Below are 20,792 nucleotides of genomic sequence, written 5' to 3' on the forward strand. Positions count from 1 at the left end.
AAATACCACCTGTTTCCCAAAAATCTATGGAAATAAATTAACTTAAAAAAAAGAAAAGAAAATCTTGGACCAAATGGTTATATAAGGCTGTGTTGTTTAATTTCGACACATTTATTAATTTTACAGTTTTCCTTCTGTTAGTGTTTTCTAGGTTCATTCCACTGTGAACAGAAAAGATATTTGGTAATTTGAAAGTTTTAAAATGTATTAGTTTGCTAGAGCTATCCTAACAAAATACCAGTCCAAGTGACTTAGCCAAAATTTATTGTCTCACATTTCTGGATGCTGGAGGTACAAGATCAAGATGTAAGTAGTCTTGGTTTCTCCTGAGGCCTCTCTCCTTGGCTTGTCTCTCTCACTGTGTCCCCACATGGCACCTCCTCTATGTGCACACATCTCCTTCTTGTTATAAGCACACCAGTCATATTAAATTAGGACCCACTCTAACCATAATTACCTCTTTAAAGGCTCTATCTCCACATAGCCACATTCTGAGGTGCAACGCGAGTTAGGATTGTACATTTTAAATTTTAGGGGACCACAATTCAATTCATAACTATTTGTTTTGTGGCTTAACATATGGTCTAACCTAAAGAATGTTACGTGTGCACTCAAGAATGGGTATTATATTTTTGAATGGAATGTTTTACACATGTTTATTAGGTCTAATTGGTTTATACAGCTGTTGAATCCTTTATTTCCTCATGGCTCTCCTGTATGTTTGTTCTGTCCATTATTGAAAACGGGTATTGAAGCCTCAACAATTATTATAGATCTATTTCTCCCTTCAAGTCTGCCCATTTTTACTTCATATATTTTGGGGCTCCTTTGTTAAGTGTGTATATATTTAGAATTATTTTGTTTTTGCTGTGTTAAACCTATTATCAATTTATAATGTCCTCTGCATCTCTTGTAAACTTTTTTAGATTTAACAAGTCAATTTTGTCTGATAATAATATAGTCACCCCTGTTCTTTTTTTAGCATTTTCATTTTTTTGCTATCAACCATTTTGTATCCTTATATTTAATTTGATTCTCTTGTAGATGGCTTATACATGGATTCTTGTTTTGTTTAATCTTTTCTACCAATTGCTACCTTTTAACAGTTGCGTTTCATTCATTTATATGATTACCAATAAAGAAGAAATTCACTTTTTCCTTATGCCTTATACACTTTTTTCTTATATCAATTACTTCATTACTAGATATTTTTCTGTTTTGTGTGTGTGTGTGTTTCACTTTAATTCCCTTCTTTTCTCCCATTCTCTATATTAGTTATTTTCTTAATAATTTTCTGGGAAATTACAATCAACATCTTAAATAACAACATCCTTTGAATAAAACCAAGTTTCAATAGTCTACAAGCACTCTGCTCCTCTGTATCTCTACCACCTCCCTTTTTCTTATTGTCACAGACTATATCTTTATACATATTATTAAATGCATTTGCCCATAAAATTATATAGGAAAAAGAGAAATAACAATACCAAAAGCACAGTAATATTGGCTTTTACATTTACCTATGTAACTACCTTGACCAATAGTCTTTATTTTTTTCTTTTGGCTTGAAATTGCTGTTTAGTATTTCCTCCTTTCAGCCCAAAGGACTTGCCGTAGCATTTCTTGTCTATCAGTAATGAACTACTTTGGCTTTTATAATATTTGGAAATGTGTTAATTTCTCCTTTATTCTTATTTATTATTATTATTATTATTTTTGAGACAGCAGCTTGCTGTGTTGCCCAGGCTGGAGGGAATGCAGTGGCTGTTCACACACATGTTCATAACACACTGCAGCCTCAAGTTCCTGGGTTTCAACAATCTTCCTTCCTCAGTCTCCCAAGTCATTGAGGTTATAGATGCATGCCACCAGGCCCAGCTTCATCTAGTTTATTCTTAAAGATATTGTTGTCAGATATACAATCTTGACTGACAGTTTCTTTCAGGTCTTTAAATACATCATCCCACTGCTTTCTGGCCCCCGTAGTTTCTTTCTTTTTTTTTTTTTTTTTTTTTTTTTTGCTTCTTTTTTTGATTGATTGATTGATTTTGGACCTCATAGTTTCTGATGAGAAATAAGCTGTTAATATTATTGAGGATCCCTTATACGTAACAAGTTGCCTCCCTCTTGCTGCGTTCAATACACCATCTTTGTCTTTGGGTTTCATCAGTTTCACTACAATGTGCCTTGGTGTGGACCTCTTTGATTTGATTATGCTTGAAGTACATTGGCCTTCTTGGGTAGGTACAGTAAAGATTTTCATCACATTTGAGGAGTTACATTATTCTTCAATAATTTCAAATTAGCATTTCAAATGGCAGCAATTACCATGCCACATTCCCTAGCTCCACAATCCTGGTTCAGATTGCTGGGACCAGGGTGGATTACGTGTTTTAATTGCTAATTGCTGCTTTTGATCACTGAGGGGCTGGCACAGAAGCTGGCAGACATTGTTCCTCAGCCATTATTCTTCAAATATTTTTTCTGGTGTTTACTTCCTCTCCTCTCTTCTCCTTCTGGTACTCCTATAATACACAGGGTTCTATGCCTGATAGTGTCCCACAGGTCCTTTGGACTCTGTTCATTTATTTCATTCTGCTCCTCAGACAGAGTTCAATTTTCTTTCTTCAAGTTCAATGAGCCTGTGTTCTGCCTCCTCAAATCTGCTGTGGAATCTTTCTAGTGTGTGGGTTTTTTTTTTTTTTTTTTTTTTTTTTTTTTTTTTTTGTGGCAGGGTTTCACTCTGTCACCTAGGCTGAAGTGCAGTGGCATGATCTCAACTCACTGCAACCTGCGCATCCCAGGTTCAAACCATTCTTGTGCCTCAGCCTCCCAAGTAGCTGGACTGCAGGAGTGCACCACCATATCCAGCTAATTTTTGCATTTTTTATAGAGATGGGGTTTCTTCATGGTGCCCAGGCTGGTCTTGAACTCCTAGACTCAAGCAATCCACCCAGCTCAGCCTCCCAAGTGCTGGGATTACAGGCGTTAAGTCACCACACCCAATCTCTAGTGTGTTTTTGAAATTTAAATTATTGTACTTTCAGCTCCAGAATTTCTCTTTGTTTTTTAAATAATTTCAATATCTTTATTGATATTTTCATTTTGTTTTGATATCATTTTCCTGATTTCCCTTAGTTATTTATCTATGGGTTCCTTTAACTCATTGAACATATTTAAGACAACTGATTTCACATTTTTGACTAATAATTACAATATCTGAATTTCCTCAGGGATGGCTACATAAAATTATGTTTTTCCTGTATTGGGCCATATTTTCCTGTTTCTTTGTTTTGTAATTTTTTGTTGAGAATTGGACATTTCAGTAGTATTTTATAAAAACTCTGGGAATCTATCCCACTCCTCAGGGATCGCAGAATCTTACTTGCTGAAGACTGGAATTGTCCATCTGTGATTTTTCCAAATTATACTTCAATACTTGCTGTGAGTGTTCAACTGTACTGTAGAGTTCCACAACAGGCACTTCATATGGTTCCTTCCAGGTTGGTAGCTATTTAGACAGAGGGCTGGATTTCTGGAACTTCCTACTCTACACCATTTTCATGACATTACTCCTCTCAGTTGCTCTCTTTACTTAGTATCTTACATTAGGAAGAGCACGGTAATTTGTTTGCTAATATTTAGTTCAAATGTTGCCATTTCTGCTTCCCTCTACTGGAAATAACAATATACATATGAATATGAGAGACTCTGAGCAGTCCTACAATATAACAACTGGAACACATTTGAGGAGCCTTTTCCAAACTTATTTGAGCACAAAACACTTTAATCATATTTCTATGAACACCCTGCTATAGTCTGAATATGTTTCCCGAAGTTCAAGCATTGGAAACTTAATTTCCAATGCAACAGTATTGGGAGGTGGGACCTAATAAATTATGAGGGTGCTACCTTCCTGAATGGATTTATGTCATTACCATGGGAGTGGGCTAGCTATCACAAGAATGGCCTTGTTATAAAAGCAAGTTTGGCTCCCTCTTGCTTTTGTGCTCTCTTGCCCTTTCACCTTCTGCCATGGGGAGATGAAAAATGAAGGCCCTCAACAAATAGTGGTGCTATGCTCTTGGACTTCCCAGCTTCTAGAACCATAAGATAAATACATGTTTTTCTTTTTTTGAGACAGAGTCTCACTCTGTTACCCAAGCTGAAGTGCAGTAGTGTGATCATGGCTCATTGCAGCCTTGACCTCCCTGGGCTCAGGTGATGCTCCCACCTCAGCCTCCCAAGGAGCTGGGACTACAAGCATGCACCATTGTGCCTAGCTAATTTTTGTATTTTTTGTAGAGATGGGGTTTGCCCAGGCTGCTCACAAACTCCTGAAGTCAAGCAATCCACTGCCCACCTCAGCCTCCCAAAATGTTGGCATTATAGACAAGATCCACTGCACCAGGCTGACACATTTCTATTGCTTATAAATTACGCAGTCTGAGGTTTTCTGTTATAGCATCACAAAACAGACTAAGATACACCCCATTGAAGAGTGTCATCTAACTTCACTTCCTCCTCATGCAGAATAAATGACTACCTTCCTTCTCTTCCTTCCAGTTTTTCAGGTTATCTAGATTATCCTCACAGTCTTTATCTTTTCCCTTTTCATACTGCATTAATTTTCTTTCCTACTTATTTCTTCTCAAGACACCCTGTAATTTTGATGGAAAACACTGAATTCCTCGTTGTCCCAACAGGAAGATAATCTCACCCAGTAAACAAACCTTCCATCTTTAGTACTGCTTTGGTCTCAGCAATAGGAGCCAGCAATTTATTTATTTCAAAGAATCTCATGTGGCAAATATAAAACAGGAACCAAAGCAGTTGTGAATAGGCCAATGGGCTCTACCTCTGTCCTCTGCCAATTACCACACATGGGTTATACTAAAAATCCAGACAAGCCGACAGAGTTTCTCTTTTGGAATCACAACCTCTCTTGTGTTTACTCTAGGCTCTAATTACTGCTGGCACCAAAAAACTACCATTGACTGGGCCCCACAAATCGTCCCAAGTCTCCCATTTCAGTACATGGCATGATCATTCACTTGTTTGTGCAAGCCAAAAACTTAGTTGTCTTCCTTGTTTCCTATCTTTCCTTAAATACCACATCAAACCCATCGGCAAACCCTGTTGCCTGTAACTCCAAAATATATTCCAAATCCACTATTCACCATCATAGTCCAAAGTACCACCTTCTTCCACACTTGGGCTACTCCCACAGCCTCCGAGATGCATTTATTCTGCCCTTCTACCTCCAGTCATCCTCCACAGACTTTAAAGGGTGAATCAGATCATCATGCCTCTCCTATAAATCTCAGCTTGTTAACACTACCCACGGGGAGGTTCTCCAGATTCATTTTCTGCTGCTACTGCCTTAGAATTTCCACTTTGTACACAAAGCACTATATACACCCCTGCATATGTCTTACACTAGGCCATTCTGACTTTTTGGTCTTTACTCATGTGGTCTCCCCTACTCCAAATGCCGTCATAGTCCCTCCCCTGCTTCTTTCTAACATAGCCCTTTTAGCTCAGATAGGGCATCACCAACTTCAGGAAGCTACCCCTGATACCACATCTCTCAGTCTGTACTCTCCCCAGCACAGACACACATAAACACAGGTACATACACACACTCTCACACATACACTCACATACATAACCACCCAGCCCTACTGACCTACCTACTGGTTGTGCTTACCTCCTCAATCCTCTTGCACCCTCTGTACAGATACCTATTACTACGCCTACAATGGTCTTTTATAACTTGTTTATATTACTTTTCTCTTCCACCACACTGTGAGCTCCTTAAGGGCAGAAACAATTTGACATTCATGTTGAATGTTGTATTCCCAGGAATTCTAGTACAAGGCTTATTAAAGAGTAAGTTAAGTAAACATTCAGTAAATCATTTTAAATGAATGTACAAATCAACAAAATCTCATTCAATTAGAGAGGATAAACAAGGCTGACAACATCTTCATGATGATTTAATACAATATTAACATACAGTTACTGAGTGCCTACTACATTTCAACCATTATTCTAGGCATTGGGAATACAGTAGTAAAAAAAAATTTGATTTGAATGTTTTAGCCAAAGCAGTAAGACATTAATCAGATAAAGAAGCATTAGTATTGGGAAGGAAATAACAAAATTATTATTCTAAGTGATATAACTATAAAAAGAAAAACTGTCACCAGTAAATAAATATAAGAAAAAGTACAGGCATATCTTGGAGATACTGGAAGTATAGCTGCAGACCACTCCAATAAAGTTATTATCACAGTAAAGCAATTCACATGAATTTTTGTTTCCCATTGCATATAAAAGTTATGTTTACACTATATTATAGCCTGTAAGGTGTGCAACAGCATTATATCTAAAAAAAAGTGCATACCTTAATCAAAAACACTTTATTGATAAAAAATGCAGCCTTCAGTAAGTCATAATCTTTTTGCTGAGAGAGGGTCTTGCCTTGATGTTGATTGCTACTGACTGATGGTGGTGGTGGTGTGTGAAGGCTGGAGTGGTTGTGGCAATTTCTTAAAGAGAACAATGAAGTTTGCTGCATCAATTGACTCTTTCTTTCTAGAAAGATTTCTCTGTAGCATGAGATACTGTTTGATGGTATTACTGGAACTTCTTTCAGAATTGCAGTAAAACCTCTCAAACTTGCTGCTGCTTTATCAATTAAGTTTATGGAATACTCTAAATTATTTGTTGTCCTCTCAACAATGTTCACAGCTCTTCACCAGGAATATATTTCATCTAAAGAAACCAGTTTCTGGCCAGGCGTGGTGGCTCGCGCCTATAGTACCAGCACTTTGGGAAGCCGAGGCGGTCAGATTACCTGAGGTCAGGAGTTCGAGACCAGCATGGCCAACACGGTGAAACCCCATCTCCACTAAAAATACAAAAATTAGCCGGGCGTGGTGGCACATGCTTGTAATCCCAGCTACTAGGGAGGCTGAGGCAGAAGAATTGCTTGAGCCCGGGAGGCGGAGGTTGCAGTGAGCCAAGATTGTGCCACTGTACTTCAGCCTGGCTGACAGAGCGAGACTCTTGTCTCAAAACAAACAAACAAACAAACAAAACAAAACAAAAACAAACAAAACCAGTTTCTTTGCTCATTCATAAGAACCAACTCCTCATCCATTAAAGTTAGGAGACTAGCAATTCAGTCCCATCTTCAGGCTTTACTTCTGAGTTCTCCTGCTTTTTCCACCACATCTGCAGTTACTTCCTCCACTGAAGTCTTAAACCCCTGAAGTCACTATTGAGGGTTGGAATCAACTTCTTCCATACTCCTGATAATGTTGATATTTTGACCTCCTCCCATGAGTCATGAATGTTCTTAATGGGAGGTAGAATGGTGAATCCTTTCAGGAAGGTTTTCAATTTACTTTGCCCAGACCCTTGAAAGGTGGCCGGGCGCGGTGACTCACGCCTGTAATCCCAGCACTTTGGGAGGCTGAACTGGGTGGATCATGAGGTCAGGAGTTCGAGACCAGCCTGACCAACATGGTGAAACCCCCGTCTCTACTAAAAATACAAAAATTAGCTGGGCATGGTGGCACACACCTGTAATCCCAACTACTCAGCAGGCTGAGGCAGGAGAATCACTTGAACCTGGGAGGCGGAGATTGCAGTGAGCTGATATCGCACCACTGTACTCCAGCCTGGGCGACAGAGCAAGACTCCACCTCAAACAAACAAACAAAAAAAAAAGTCATTATCTATGGCAGCAAGACTTGAAAGTCCAAGTTACCCCTTGATCTACAGGCTGCAGAATGGATGTTGTGTTAGCAGGCATGAAAACAACGTTCATCTCCTTGTACATCTAGAGCTGACTAGGTGCATTGTCAATGAGGGGTAGTATTTTAAAAGAAATTTTCTTTTTTTTTTTTTTTTTCCCTGAGTAGTAGATCTCAACAGTTTGGCTTAAAGTAGTCAGTAAACCATTCTGTAAACAGATGCACTGTCATCCAGGTTTTATTGTCCCATTTATAGAGCACAAGCAGAATAGATTTAGCATAATTCTTAAAGACCCTAGAATTTTCAAAATGGTAAATGAATACAGGCTTCAATTTAGAGTCACCAGCTGTATTAGACCTTAATAAAAGAGTCAGCCTGTCCTTGGAAGCTTTGAAGCCAGGCATTGACTTTTCCTCTCCAGCTATGAAAGTCCTAGGTGGTATGTTCTTCGAATATAAGGCTGTTTCATCTACACTGAAAATCTGCTGTTTAGTGTAGCCACTTTCATCAATGATCTTAGCTATATCTTCTGGATAATTTGCTGCAGTTTCTCTGTCAGCACTTGTTACTTCATCTTGTACTTTTATATTATGGGGGAGTTTCTTAAATCTCATGGATCAACTTCTCATGAATCATGATCATGATTCTCATGAATCAGCTTCGAATTTTTCTTCCAAAGCTTCCTTACCTCTCTCAGCCTTCAAAGAACTGTAGAGGGTTACAGTCTTGCTCTGGAGTAGGCTTTGGTTTAAGAGAATGTTATGGTTTGTTTGACCTTCTATCCAGACAACTCAAACTTTCTCCATATTAGCAATAAGGCTTTCTCAATATTTGTATGCTCACTGGAATAGCACTTTTAGTTTCCTTCAAGAACTTTTCCTTTTCATTCATAACTTGTCTAACTGGCACAAGAAGCCTAACTGGCACAAGAGGCCTAGTTTTTAGCCTACCTTGCCTTTTGACATGCTTTCCTCACTAAGCTTAATCACTTCTAGCTTTTGGTTTAAAATAAAAGATGTGCAATTCTTCCTTTCATGTGATCACTTAGAGGGCATATTAGGGTTATTAACTGGCCAGATTTCAATATTGTTGTGTCTCATGGAATAGGGAGGTCTGAGGATAGAAAGTGAGATGGGGGAACATCTGGTTGACGGAGCAGTTAGAGCACACACAGTATTTATCAATTAAGTTTGCCATCCTATACAGCCATGGTTCATGGCACCTCAAAATAATTACAATAGCAATATCAAAGATCACACATCACGGATCACCATAACAGATAATAATTATGAGAAACTGAAATATTGGGATAATTATTCAAATGTGATATAGAGACACGAGGTGAGCACATGCTGTTAGAAAAATAGCACTGAGAGACTTGTTGGATTCAGGGTTGACAAACCTTCAATCTGTAAAAAGTGAAACATGGGTGAAGTGCTATAAAAGCAAAAAAGCACAATAAAATGAAGTGGGCTATATTCAATGCGACCAGCTGCAGGGACTCTGCTATGAGGTTTACAGATGACTTAATACCAAGGAGTCAAAGCAGCAACAGCAAAACCAAAACACACACCCTTTACTATACTAAAACAGTTCCTAAAACCTACTTTGAAACAGTATCTGAAGTACATACCAAACTACATATATAACAATATCTACCACATAGCTGTTTATGATAGTAAAAGAACCAATATGTACCATATCCTGAGAATATGGAAAGTGTTTTAAAAATTATATCACACTGTGCAGCCATAAAAAATGTTGAGTGTGGTGTGATGAGAAACTGGCAGCAGCTGAGACAGCTTCAATCTTTACAGGTTACTAGAGAAACCATATATCAAAAGGCTCAAAACCCACTGGTATTCTATGACCAAGAATTTCTACTTCTAGAAATAGTCTAAGAACCAAATCAGAAGGGAGGTATAATGATAAATATTTCACCCAAGCAGTGTTTAAAACAGCTAAAAATAGAAAGCAACCTTAACAATCCTAAATAAGGGGATGTTTAAATTACCACATATTCATATGGTGGAACACTAAGTAGTGACTAAAAAGATGACGATATGAACGGACCGATGGAAGGGTATACTCATGACAATAGGGAAAGTCAGACTTCACTCTTCCAGCATACTGGGATGTGTATTCTGTGGAGAAGCAAAGTATTGGTATTAGGGGATACCAATAAATACTTCTGAATGAATGAGAGGTGTCCTGGTTGTCCCTGGATACACTCTCACACACTTAACCTCTCACCCACCCTCATTCTGGCATTAGATTTCATGGCAGGATGTAATCAGGCAGATGGTTTCTACCTTCCTCTCTCCCCAGTATCATTATAGTAAATTCCTTCATTTGTTTTTTCTACTATATCTGTGTTCAAGTGGTGAGATGTTTCTTTGGAATCATTATAAAGCTTTCAGTTTGCTTGAGTAGTAAAAGCTATTTATTCATTAGTTAATAAATGTTGAAACCATGGGACATGGGATTCATTTTACTATTTTATTTTTATATGCCTGAAATTACATAGATTAATGTACTTTTTAATAAGTTGGTTACTGTTATACAATTCTATGACTATTTCATAATGCAATTAATTAGAGGCAAGACATTTTACTTCTATCTTTATTTTCAGATTGCCAGAGGCAAAGCTGCATTACATCCCATTGGAATCCAATGAGAATTTACCAGGTAATATCTACAGAGGGCTCTTGAGCTCCTCGGGGTAAGCAGCCACTGTACCTAAACTCACATTTATTACTCCAGGACCTATAGGAGCATCTAAAGTCTATTGATTCTTTTAAAAAACTGTGCCCATGTTAAAAAATAGTTTAAATGAACACAGAAGGGTGCTAGTGGGAAAAGGACAGCCAGCCTACAAGGAAAAATATATTCACTATTATTTCTCAAGTTTCCATAAAAAAAAAAAAAAAAGACTAGTCCTTTAAAAATTAGTTTGGTTTTCTTTCATTAAGTATGAGATGTTTTTTTTTTTGTTGTGCATTATTTATTTATTTATTTATTTTTTTGTAGACAGGGTCTTGCTCTGTCACCCAGGCTGGAATGCAGTGGTGCACTCTTGGCTACCTGCAACCTCCATCTCCTGGGCTCAAGTGATTCTCTCACCTTACCCTCCCAAGTAGCTGGGACCACAGGCACGCACCACCCACACCCAGCTACTTTCCGTGTTTTTAGTAGAGACGGGGTTTTGCCATGTTGGCCAGTCTGGTCTCGAACTCCTGACCTCAAATGATTCGCCTGCCTTGGCCTCCTAAACTGCTGGGATTATAGGCGTGAGCTAATGCGCCCAGCCTCTTCTATTTTCTTAAGTATTATATGCTGAATACAAGCAAATAATCACTTGACAGCCCACAGGCATTCCTGTGGAAAGTAACACCCAGGGGTTGTTTGGTAAGATCCAGACCTACAAACATTCCAAAGTCTAATGATAATAACTCATTTACTTGTAAAGTCTAAGGAGTCACTGGGATTTAGAAATTCTTGGTCATAGAAATCTTTGTAGATAAGCTTGATCTAATTTTACTTCTCATAAGCCCAAGAAAATGTCCTACATTTAAAGCCTCTAAAACATCTTCCCTGAAGGAAAATAATCATATTTAGGTATTTAAAAAACAAGGTCATTTAATAAATGCATTTTAAAATATATAAAGGTGTGCCAAAAAAATCAGAAGTTGAGAAGGGACCAGGCCTAGTGGCTCAGGCCTATAATCTCAGAACTTTGGGAGGCCAATGTGGGAGGACTGCTTGAGGCCAGGAGTTTGAGAGCAGCCTAGGCAAGATAGCAAGACTCTGTCTCTACAAAAAATAGAAAAAGAAAAAAAGAATTTCAAAAGCTGAGGAGGGAGGAGATTTTTAAAAAATAATAATAAAAGGCTCTGCCACCACAAATGAACTTAGACACTAATGAAAGAGCTAAATTCCACAAGGGAGTAAAACCAAGGGGTGAACAGAGAAGATCTGAATGAGGACTGATTTCTGAAGGAGGGAAGACAGGTTCAAGGTAAGAGAGATGCTGATAGAAGTCCTGTGCTGCTGTGTACTCCATGAACACGGAGAGGGGAGCATCACGTCAGAACCCTGGCCAGACACTACCTTTAAAGCCCTACTCCGTGAATGCAGAGATTAACCTACCCTAAAAAACCTATCAATCTGTTTTTAATCCAGTAAGTTAAACCTAAAGTCATTATAGAAAAATAGGCAGGATTACATAACTTACATATAGATTATGTATAGTCACTGGGATGTGTTAAACACATTACTGAGTATTTAAGAATTAAAAAAAATGTTGGAAGATTATACTCCAAATTGTTAACAGCGGTCATCTACAATGAGTGTGATTAATTAAAGAGGTGGGGGTAAGAGGATTCACTTTCTAAGTTATATATTTCTGAATTGTTTTAACTTTTACAATGCATATTTGAAAATAAATGTTAAAGGCAAATATTTAAAGCAAAAAAGAAAGGAAGCAATTATTAGGAGGAAAGTTCTAAAAATTAAGCTTAATGAGATGTGAGTAGTCCCAGCAGTTATTAAAACACCATATAAAACTATAGTAATTGAAATAGTATAATACTAGCATGTGCAAATACAGTTACATTAAAAGAGCAAATAGCCCAAAATATATGTAGGTATTTAGTACATGATAAAGGCAGCATTAAAATCATATGAAGAAAAAACAGAATGTTCAATAAATAATATTGGGACTCCTGGTGGCCATTTGGAAAAAAATAAAATTGCATTCACTACCTCACATATTACACATAAAGATAAATTCCAGTAGTGTCAAAAGACTTAAATGTAAAATTTTTTTAAATCCATAAAAGTCTTAGAATAAAACATAGAATAACTTTTATACCTCATAGTAAGGAAAACCTTTCTATCAATGATACAAAACCCAGAAGAAAAGATGGGTAAAATCAACCACAGAAAAACAGAAAATTTCTGTTCATCAAAAACAAACCAACAAAACAAACCCCTGCCCCCTAAAACCATCAAAAGTCAAATGACAAATGGGGAATGAACTAACTGCAATGTATATGACTGACAAGGCGCTACTTTTTTTTTTTTTAATCATGTATAAAAAATTGGTAGAAATCACTAGGACCAAGAGTATAAGAGAAGAAAGGTCAAAAGTTATCAATGGACATAAAATGAAATACAAATGATTCTTAAACATGGAGAAATATGCCTAAGCCCATTTTATGTAAGAGAAATACAAATTAAAATGATGAACATCATATTTCCAATTTTTAACTTGGTCTAGACCAATAGAGTAGGTTTGTAAAGGAGAAGAAAAAGGCACTTCAGGCATTGCTAGTGGGAACGTAAAATGGTGCCATTTGACAAAGTCTGCTAAAATTAAAGAGGCACATATTCTCTGATCTAGCAATAATACTTATAAAAATTTATCCTATAGCCCTTCCTCATACATAATGAAAACTTATAAAAAATTACCAACAAATTAATAATCAGCTCTTAAAACAAGGGTGCTCAAACTTTTCCTCAGAGGTAGTATGATCTTCTTCTATTCATGCTAAAAATCAATATCCCACTGCAAAAGAGAGCAAACGTAGTATCCTTTAAAATACTTTCTGATCCAATAATGACCGCTTTTGCTCCTGCAATTCAAACACTAGTATATCTTAATTCATGCTTTTTATTCTCCCCTCTCAAGTGACTAAGAAATATGTAATTAATGTGTTATCCTATTGTCACATAATGCCTGTTAACAAAATTATTTTTCTAAGAAACATAAAAACAAAAACAGCCAGATCTTATAACACATCCTTGGGCAAGAATCTTAATACAGTTGTTTCCTCAACCCTCTCACCCCAAATTATCAGAAATTTGCTGACAGAAGTGGAAACGAGACATCAGAGAAAATCCAGTGCTTCTCTGACAGAAAACCCACGTCCAATCCTGGCTCTCTTCCTCTGGCATTGCTCTATGATAAAGTGACAAAAATGTTCCTGATAAAAATGTCTTTTCTTATGAGGCTGACTCACAGTTGGTGACTGCTGGATTCAGTTCTACGCACTCACCAGGGAGGGAAGATTCGGACAGTGTCCTGGGGACGGCTCCTGAGGTAGCCTGCAGTCTCCTTGGTGAACAGAACTTTCAGGCCAGCTCCAGGCCTGAGGGTCACACTTCGGGAGGGGCTGGTGGCTGGTGGCCCCAATAACTGCTCACACATGGCAACTTGCATGGCACATTCCTCGTGCAGCTCTAAAATTTTCACAGTTAATACACCGGATTTTCTACCTAGAAGTTGAAGAAAAGAACAAAGCAAAAATGAAATCAAAAGACAGATGATTCAAGCGTGAATAAAGTGTCATGAAAAAAAGATCCACATGCAGATAGCACTCTTCACCTGGAGAAAACAGTCTCCACATTTTGCAAAGTAAAACAGAGACACCACCACGCTCACTATAACACTTTTGTTTAATCAAAATAGGCCTGCATGTTGCATTTAATAAACAGATTTTAAGCAACATAAAATAAACAGTCTTCTGTCATGAAGAAATAGGCCTGTATAAATAGAAACCTTAGACCCATCATTTTAAGGAGCACGCTTTTTACTCCAAGTCTCAAATCCTTTGATGACCACAAGGAGAATATGGCCACTGTGGATTCTTCTTCTTCTTAAGGATGGACCCTCCTCTTTATTATGTTTTGATTCTCTGCTTTGAAATCATGTATGTTACTAGCTGGCTGCAACTGTTCCAATGATCAGAAGGGCTAACAGTTGAAGAGTTATGTGGACTGCTGGGTATTAGAGCTCGAGATTGAAATGGGTGGAATTTGATCTGGATTCAAGTACTGGTTTCCTTATTAAGTTGGTCAAGTTCCATGGCATTCAATACTTCAATTCTCTTATGTGTAAAATGGAGATCCTGCCACCTGCCCGAGGAAAGATTTGCTCGGATTAAATGAGATAACTGAAGTTGAGAGTGTGCATAGCCCATACCCCAGAATTCTTAGGTAGGTACCCAGAAACTGTCAGATGCACCAGTATACCTAAACAAGGATACACATCTCAGCATTGTTTATAAGAGTAGAAAACTGCACCCAGCATAAATCAGTAAGATGGGTAAACCATGGTGTGTTCATACAACAGAACACTATACGGCACTTAAAATGAAGTGAACTAGATGTGTAAGAATCAGATGAAGAGGTCTCCAGAAATGAAAGGGGATAAACAGGATATACAGAGTATGACACCTATAATGTAATTTTAAAAAACACAGAAATCAATACAATATTGTTTATGAATACAAGATAAGTATAAAAATATAAATAGAAGGATTCACAGAAAAATCATGAAAGCCACTGACTCTAAGGAGACAGAAAGAGGAGTATGACTTAGGAGGGGAACCCGGAGGGTTTCAAATTTATGTGTCATATTGTTTCTGTTACAAAAGTATGGGAAACAAAAAAAAAAAAAAAAGACAAAGGATTGACATGTGTTACTAATTCTAGGCAGTGAGTCTGCTTATGTGTTTCTATTACTCTCTGTGCTTTTTAACTAAAAAAAATACATAAATTGAGAACAACAAAAATGAAGGGTACAACGTACTGCCTTGTTAATAACAGATATTCACTAATGTGAGTTTCTCTACCACTTCAGCCAACTGGTTAATAGTGAATAATAAAAATTAATATTTAGACAGTGCTAAGATATTAATTGTACAGTTTAATTGAGTTTCTATTTCTTTCTCCCTCTCACTTTTTCTTCATTCATTTCCCACTCAACCCCAAATTTTTCATCCCTTTCTTTATCTAGGTGTCCATGGCACATGCCCATATACTGGGCCCTGGGTCACCTTGCCTCCCCTGAGCACTGTCTTGGACAACTATTTCTTAAGGCAAGAAAACAGAATGGGGGAAGGATATGAATAAGCACAAGTACAAGCAGCATATAACGAGTTTCTGCTAGTCACTCTAGGGAGGGAACAGAGGAATGAAACCAACTCGTAAAGAAAGGTACTAAGAAGTGAACACACAGATGCTTCGCCACAACAGGCATTTTGTGAATGAAAAGTAGCTCATCTTCAATTGGTAAACTGGAAAAGAAATCAGGATAATGTGGAGGTCACTTCAGTCCACAAAATTTTTTTCCTCAGCAGGGCAGCCAGAGCAATCTGTGCAGAATTAGAGTCTTCAGAAGCAAAGGGAAAAGCCCTAGATTTAGGAGCTACAGTGGCCACAGGAGCATTTTGAGACATAATTTAAGAATTTTTAAAACTTGTACCTATACTCAACTCAGGGTTCATTCCCAGCACTGGCACAGGCCTCAAGCCTCCCCTCTCCCCCACTGACAGCAGCAGCTGTCAGGGCTCCAGGGACACTTCTGCTCTCAAGCACCAAGGGTCTGCTCAAGTTCAAGTGTGCCAGCTGAGTACAGGCTCTTGGTTCTGGGCACTGTGGCAGCCCCCAGCCATGCTCAGCTGCCTGTCCAAGCAGCACAAGTTCTCTTCAGAAACTAATTCTTGTCTTGGGCAGCTCAAGTCCCCATAGACCCTGACAGATTTTATAAATGCAGGCTATTATAGAAATACATAAATAGTATTACAGAAGAAATACTTATGTATCTAAGATGCATCATACTGCCTGACTACAGTTTCTTCGAAGATTTCTATGATAAATCTTGACAATATTCTAGTAACTATGAATTTTGATCAAGATCTATAGTACCAAATAACTTGCAGAATAACATTTTATGATGTTAGCTACCACTGCAGTGCTGCACACAGCAGCTCATGTGGTGACTAAACAGGCCTTGGAAGCAATACTGAGCAGCGCTCCCATAGCTGTGACACTAAGTCAGGGACAGGGCTATCCTTTCCACCGAGCATTCTAAAGCTCTTTCTACGAAACACCCTCCATGGCCTTCCTTCCTAGGAGAAAATAAAGCAGGGTAAGCTCCTCCTTGTCTGAGAGAGAAAAAAGCAAGGGGCAACTTACACTAAAAATGTGCTTGAAGGAAGCTTTTATTTTATTTTTAGAGACAGGGTCTTGCTCTGTCGCCCAGGCTGGAGTACAGTGGTGTGACCTTGGCTTACTGCAGCCTCAATAACCTGGGCTCAAGGGATCCTCCCACCTCAGCCTCTCAAGTAGCTGGGATGACAGGCTCACACCACCATAACATCACAGCTAATTTTCTTATGTTTTTGGAGAGACATGGTCTCACTTTGTTGCCTAGGCTGGTCTTGAAGTCCTGGGCTCCAAGTGATCTTCCTGCCTCAGCCTCTCAAAGTGCTGGAATTACAGGCGTGAGCCACCATGCCTGGCAGAAGCAAGCTTTTAATCCAAGCAGGGGATATACTCATTTTACAAACAAAGAACAATGCTTTGCAATTAGATGTTGAGTATATAAAAGGCCATTTCAGTGCTACCAGGCAACATTTTCCATAACTGCTACAAGACAGCCAAAATACCGCCTTGTCCAGGAAGTGTTTTCTGAATCCCAGCCAGAAGCAACTATTCCTTCCCTTGAAAATCCCCAAATACTTTATCTGTCTTATAAGAGTGTCCTCAGTTTCAAATGGACACAGCAGTGGCTAACCCAAGAGCACTACAATCACAGGTGCAAACACAGCAAATGTACCACGAAGTGCCTGGCCATGCAAGGATGGCAGCCACTGTCACTGCCATCAGTTCTTCAAGGCATTTTTAAGGTCATTCTCTCATTTGATCCACAACAACCCTATGAAATAGGTAAGGAACATATTAATCTCACTTTCTGCCAGATAAGAAAACTGAAAAATAAAGCTAGTTGCTCAAGTGACTTTCTTAAGAACAGAGAGGATGACTGGCAGGTCTAATACCAGTAATCAAGTATCCTTACAAGTCAAGGACCAAAATGTCTCTCAGATAAATGCCAGTTAAGCATAGGAAATTGTGAGTGATGGGGTTTTTCCCCCCTACTTCATTATGCTAAGACATAGGGCTTGTTTAAAATGTAAAGACAGATAATGCTTCAGGTTGAGAAATGGACTCTGAGGCCTATTGCTGTGGCTGGACACAGTGAGGGTTTCAACAGAATTTGCACTGAAAAAGAGGATAACTTGCCAAGTGCTAATCATCAAAGAGAAAGTACCATAAAGATCAAATGGTGACCACAAATACTAATATACAATAGCAAAGATGTTAAACAATTAAGAAACAGGAACAGAAAGACTCAATGAAGACACACCAAGATATCCAGTAATTTCTATCCATGCATATGCCTAGCAGATGAAACAGAATTCTTAGTTAAAAATGGACAGTATTTAACTTAAAGAATAACATTTGCTGAACTGCATGAATTCGTTATTTAATCAGCTAACTGCTCTTTGAAAAGTCTTCCATTTTAAACAACCAAGAGGCCACACACACACACACACAAATCTGAGCAAATGCCTCAGCATGGTGGCTCACATCTGTAACTCCGGCACTTTGGGAGGCCAGGGCGGGAGGACAGCTTGAGGCCAGGAGTTCGAGACCAGCCTGAGCAGCACAGTGAGGACCCCCCCCCCCCCAAGCTTTACAAAAATAAAAATATAAAAATTAGCCAGGCACAGTAGAGTATACTGCAGTTTCAGCTATTTGAGAGGCTGAGGCAGGAGGATCTCTTGAGTCCAGGAATTTGAGGTTATAGTAAGCTATGATGACACCACTGTACTAACTGGCCTCCCTAGTCAAGTACCTGACTCACAGAGTGAGACCCTGTCTCTCAAAAAAGAAAAAAATAAAAATGAAAAAAAAGAAACACAAAACAATAAACTGAGCAAATGATAGAATAATAAAATATGTCTCACTATTGATAAATGCCTTTTTTGTTGTTGAAATATACAGGTAGTCAGGGTCCAATTATACTCATGTCAACTCAAGTCTTCCTAAGTAGGTTATATTGAATTAATAGATGAGTATAACAAATAACTATACAAGAAAGGACAAAGTGAAACTAGTTAGTATGAGGGGAGAGATACTGAAATTATTCTCCAATAGAGGGCAGGAACATCTGTAAGTCTTTCTAACAGAAACACTTTTCGTAACATAACTGCTGCCACTAATGTTAAGTTGTCCATTTTCCAAACATTGACCACATGGTAATGTGGAATTTTCCTCCTACATTACTGCTCTGTCTCTCTTTATCTTCAGAGATATCCCGAAAGGCTAGCCTACCCAGTTATCTTGCTCTAAAACATATGTTCTAATTGGTACTTTTGTCTTCTTCAGGTCAATTCATCAACAAGTTGTCCACTGTTCCTTTTCCCTCTCACGCTCACCCAGCATGCATGTAAGTGTGCAGACGCACACACATACACACAGAGAGAATCATGAGCAAGTACCAGGGGTCAAGGATGGACATCAGGGGGTTTTAAAGTCCATCTGCTTCCCATATGGACAGGACCTCTGTCTTTAACACTCTGACACTGGTTACCACCAGCTGTGATAATTATTTATCTTGCTGCACTCACTCCAAACTACCATGCTATATAATCAGTGAACATTTTACTATTTTTGAAATAATATTTTATAGCTTTCTCCCCAAAATAATACATGTATCCATTACTAAAATGGTTTTATTTGGGGTGTTTCTGTTAGTTACTTGTGAAGTTTAATAGCTTTAACAAACTCTATGCCCTATTTTACTGACTTCTCATAGCATTTTGACGCTCCTAGCATTGTAAAATGAAGAAGGGTGTATACCCTGCTCTACGTTTTTCCTCCCCAACATGCTACACAATTTTAATTCCACGTAATTCCACTTTCATTGTCAAGGTTAATGTTCATAGTATATCCTATAACCTATGCCAAATCTCTGTGCTCCAGCCATGGTCTGACTCCAAGAGTTAACAAATAATCAACAAATTTACATTAGCACAATTATATAAACAAAATTCAATATCTGACCAGGGTCTTAGGATTGCATTTAAATAAGAATATCTCGGCCGGGCACGGTGGCTCAAGCCTGTAATCCCAGCACTTTGGGAGGCCGAGACGCGCGGATCACGAGGTCAGGAGATCGAGACCATCCTGGCTAACACGGTGAAATCCCGTCTCTACTAAAAAAAAAAAAATACAAAAAAAAAAAAAACTAGCTGAGCGAGGTGGCGGGCGCCTGTAGTCCCAGCTACTCTGGAGGCTGAGGCAGGAGAATGGCGTAAACCCGGGAGGCGGAGCTTGCAGTGAGCTGAGATCCAGCCACTTCACTCCAGCTCGGGCGACAGAGCAAGACTCCGTCTCAAAAAAAAAAAAAAGAATATCTCAGACTTAGGTCAAATGATTTGACTGTAATAATTCTTATGATCATTTAGGCCTTCCAAATGCCAAAAGAAAAAGGACTATAATTCTGGTGGCCCCAACATATCCATTAGTAGTCTTAGCTTTCCCCAAAAGTTCACTACAGCTTTTTAGAGAACAGCCCATTCATGTTCTGCCTGGGACTAAATGTGGTCGGCCGGAGCCTGGGCAGGGAAAAAGAAGATCAAATCAGTTCAGAATGATGAAGCAGGGAAGAAACAGGTCTTCTATCTTCAGATGTGTGAACTAGGGTGTTTCCTCTGGGTGTGATGGGAAGCCAGCAGGGAAGTGACATGATGAGCTGTGTTGAGACCAGACTGAAGAGGACAAGGGATTAAGTGGGGAAGCTAGTTAGCAGGGTCTGCAGCAATCCAGGACGGATGATGGTGTCTGGGATTTAGGGAGTGACAGAAGAGGTAAGAAATGGTCAGATTCTAGATATTCTGTGAAGGTAGAGTCAATAAGGACTTGTTAATGGACTAGGAGTGAATATGAGACAGAGTACAAGAATGACCCCAGTGTTTTTGGCCTGAGTAAGAATAAGAACAGAATTAATATTTACTGAGACAGTAAAGATTTCTAGGCAAACGTGCTTCTTTTCTGGGAGGTGCAGGTATTATGAGAATACTGGTACCAAGACATAAGTTTTTAATATATTAAGATTGAAATGCCTCTTATTTATTATAATAGTCTGGCACTAACTTACCTCCCCAATCTAA

General features: G+C 38.6%; 1 protein-coding gene across 5 annotated transcripts in view; it reads right to left on the reverse strand.

Annotated features, from left to right (window-relative positions):
• The window catches only part of SPIDR (scaffold protein involved in DNA repair), a 471,127-nt gene that overhangs the window by 268,810 nt on the left and 181,525 nt on the right, over positions 1-20,792 (reverse strand). For all 5 annotated transcript variants that reach the window (XM_030937328.1, XM_030937325.1, XM_030937329.1 and 2 more), the window contains one exon: positions 13,827-14,046. In XM_030937328.1, the coding sequence (XP_030793188.1) occupies positions 13,827-14,046 (220 nt within the window). The remainder of the gene's footprint in view (positions 1-13,826; positions 14,047-20,792) is intronic.

This window comes from Rhinopithecus roxellana, chromosome 9 (assembly GCF_007565055.1).
Source record: "Rhinopithecus roxellana isolate Shanxi Qingling chromosome 9, ASM756505v1, whole genome shotgun sequence".
In the NCBI taxonomy this organism is placed as follows: domain Eukaryota; kingdom Metazoa; phylum Chordata; class Mammalia; order Primates; family Cercopithecidae; genus Rhinopithecus; species Rhinopithecus roxellana.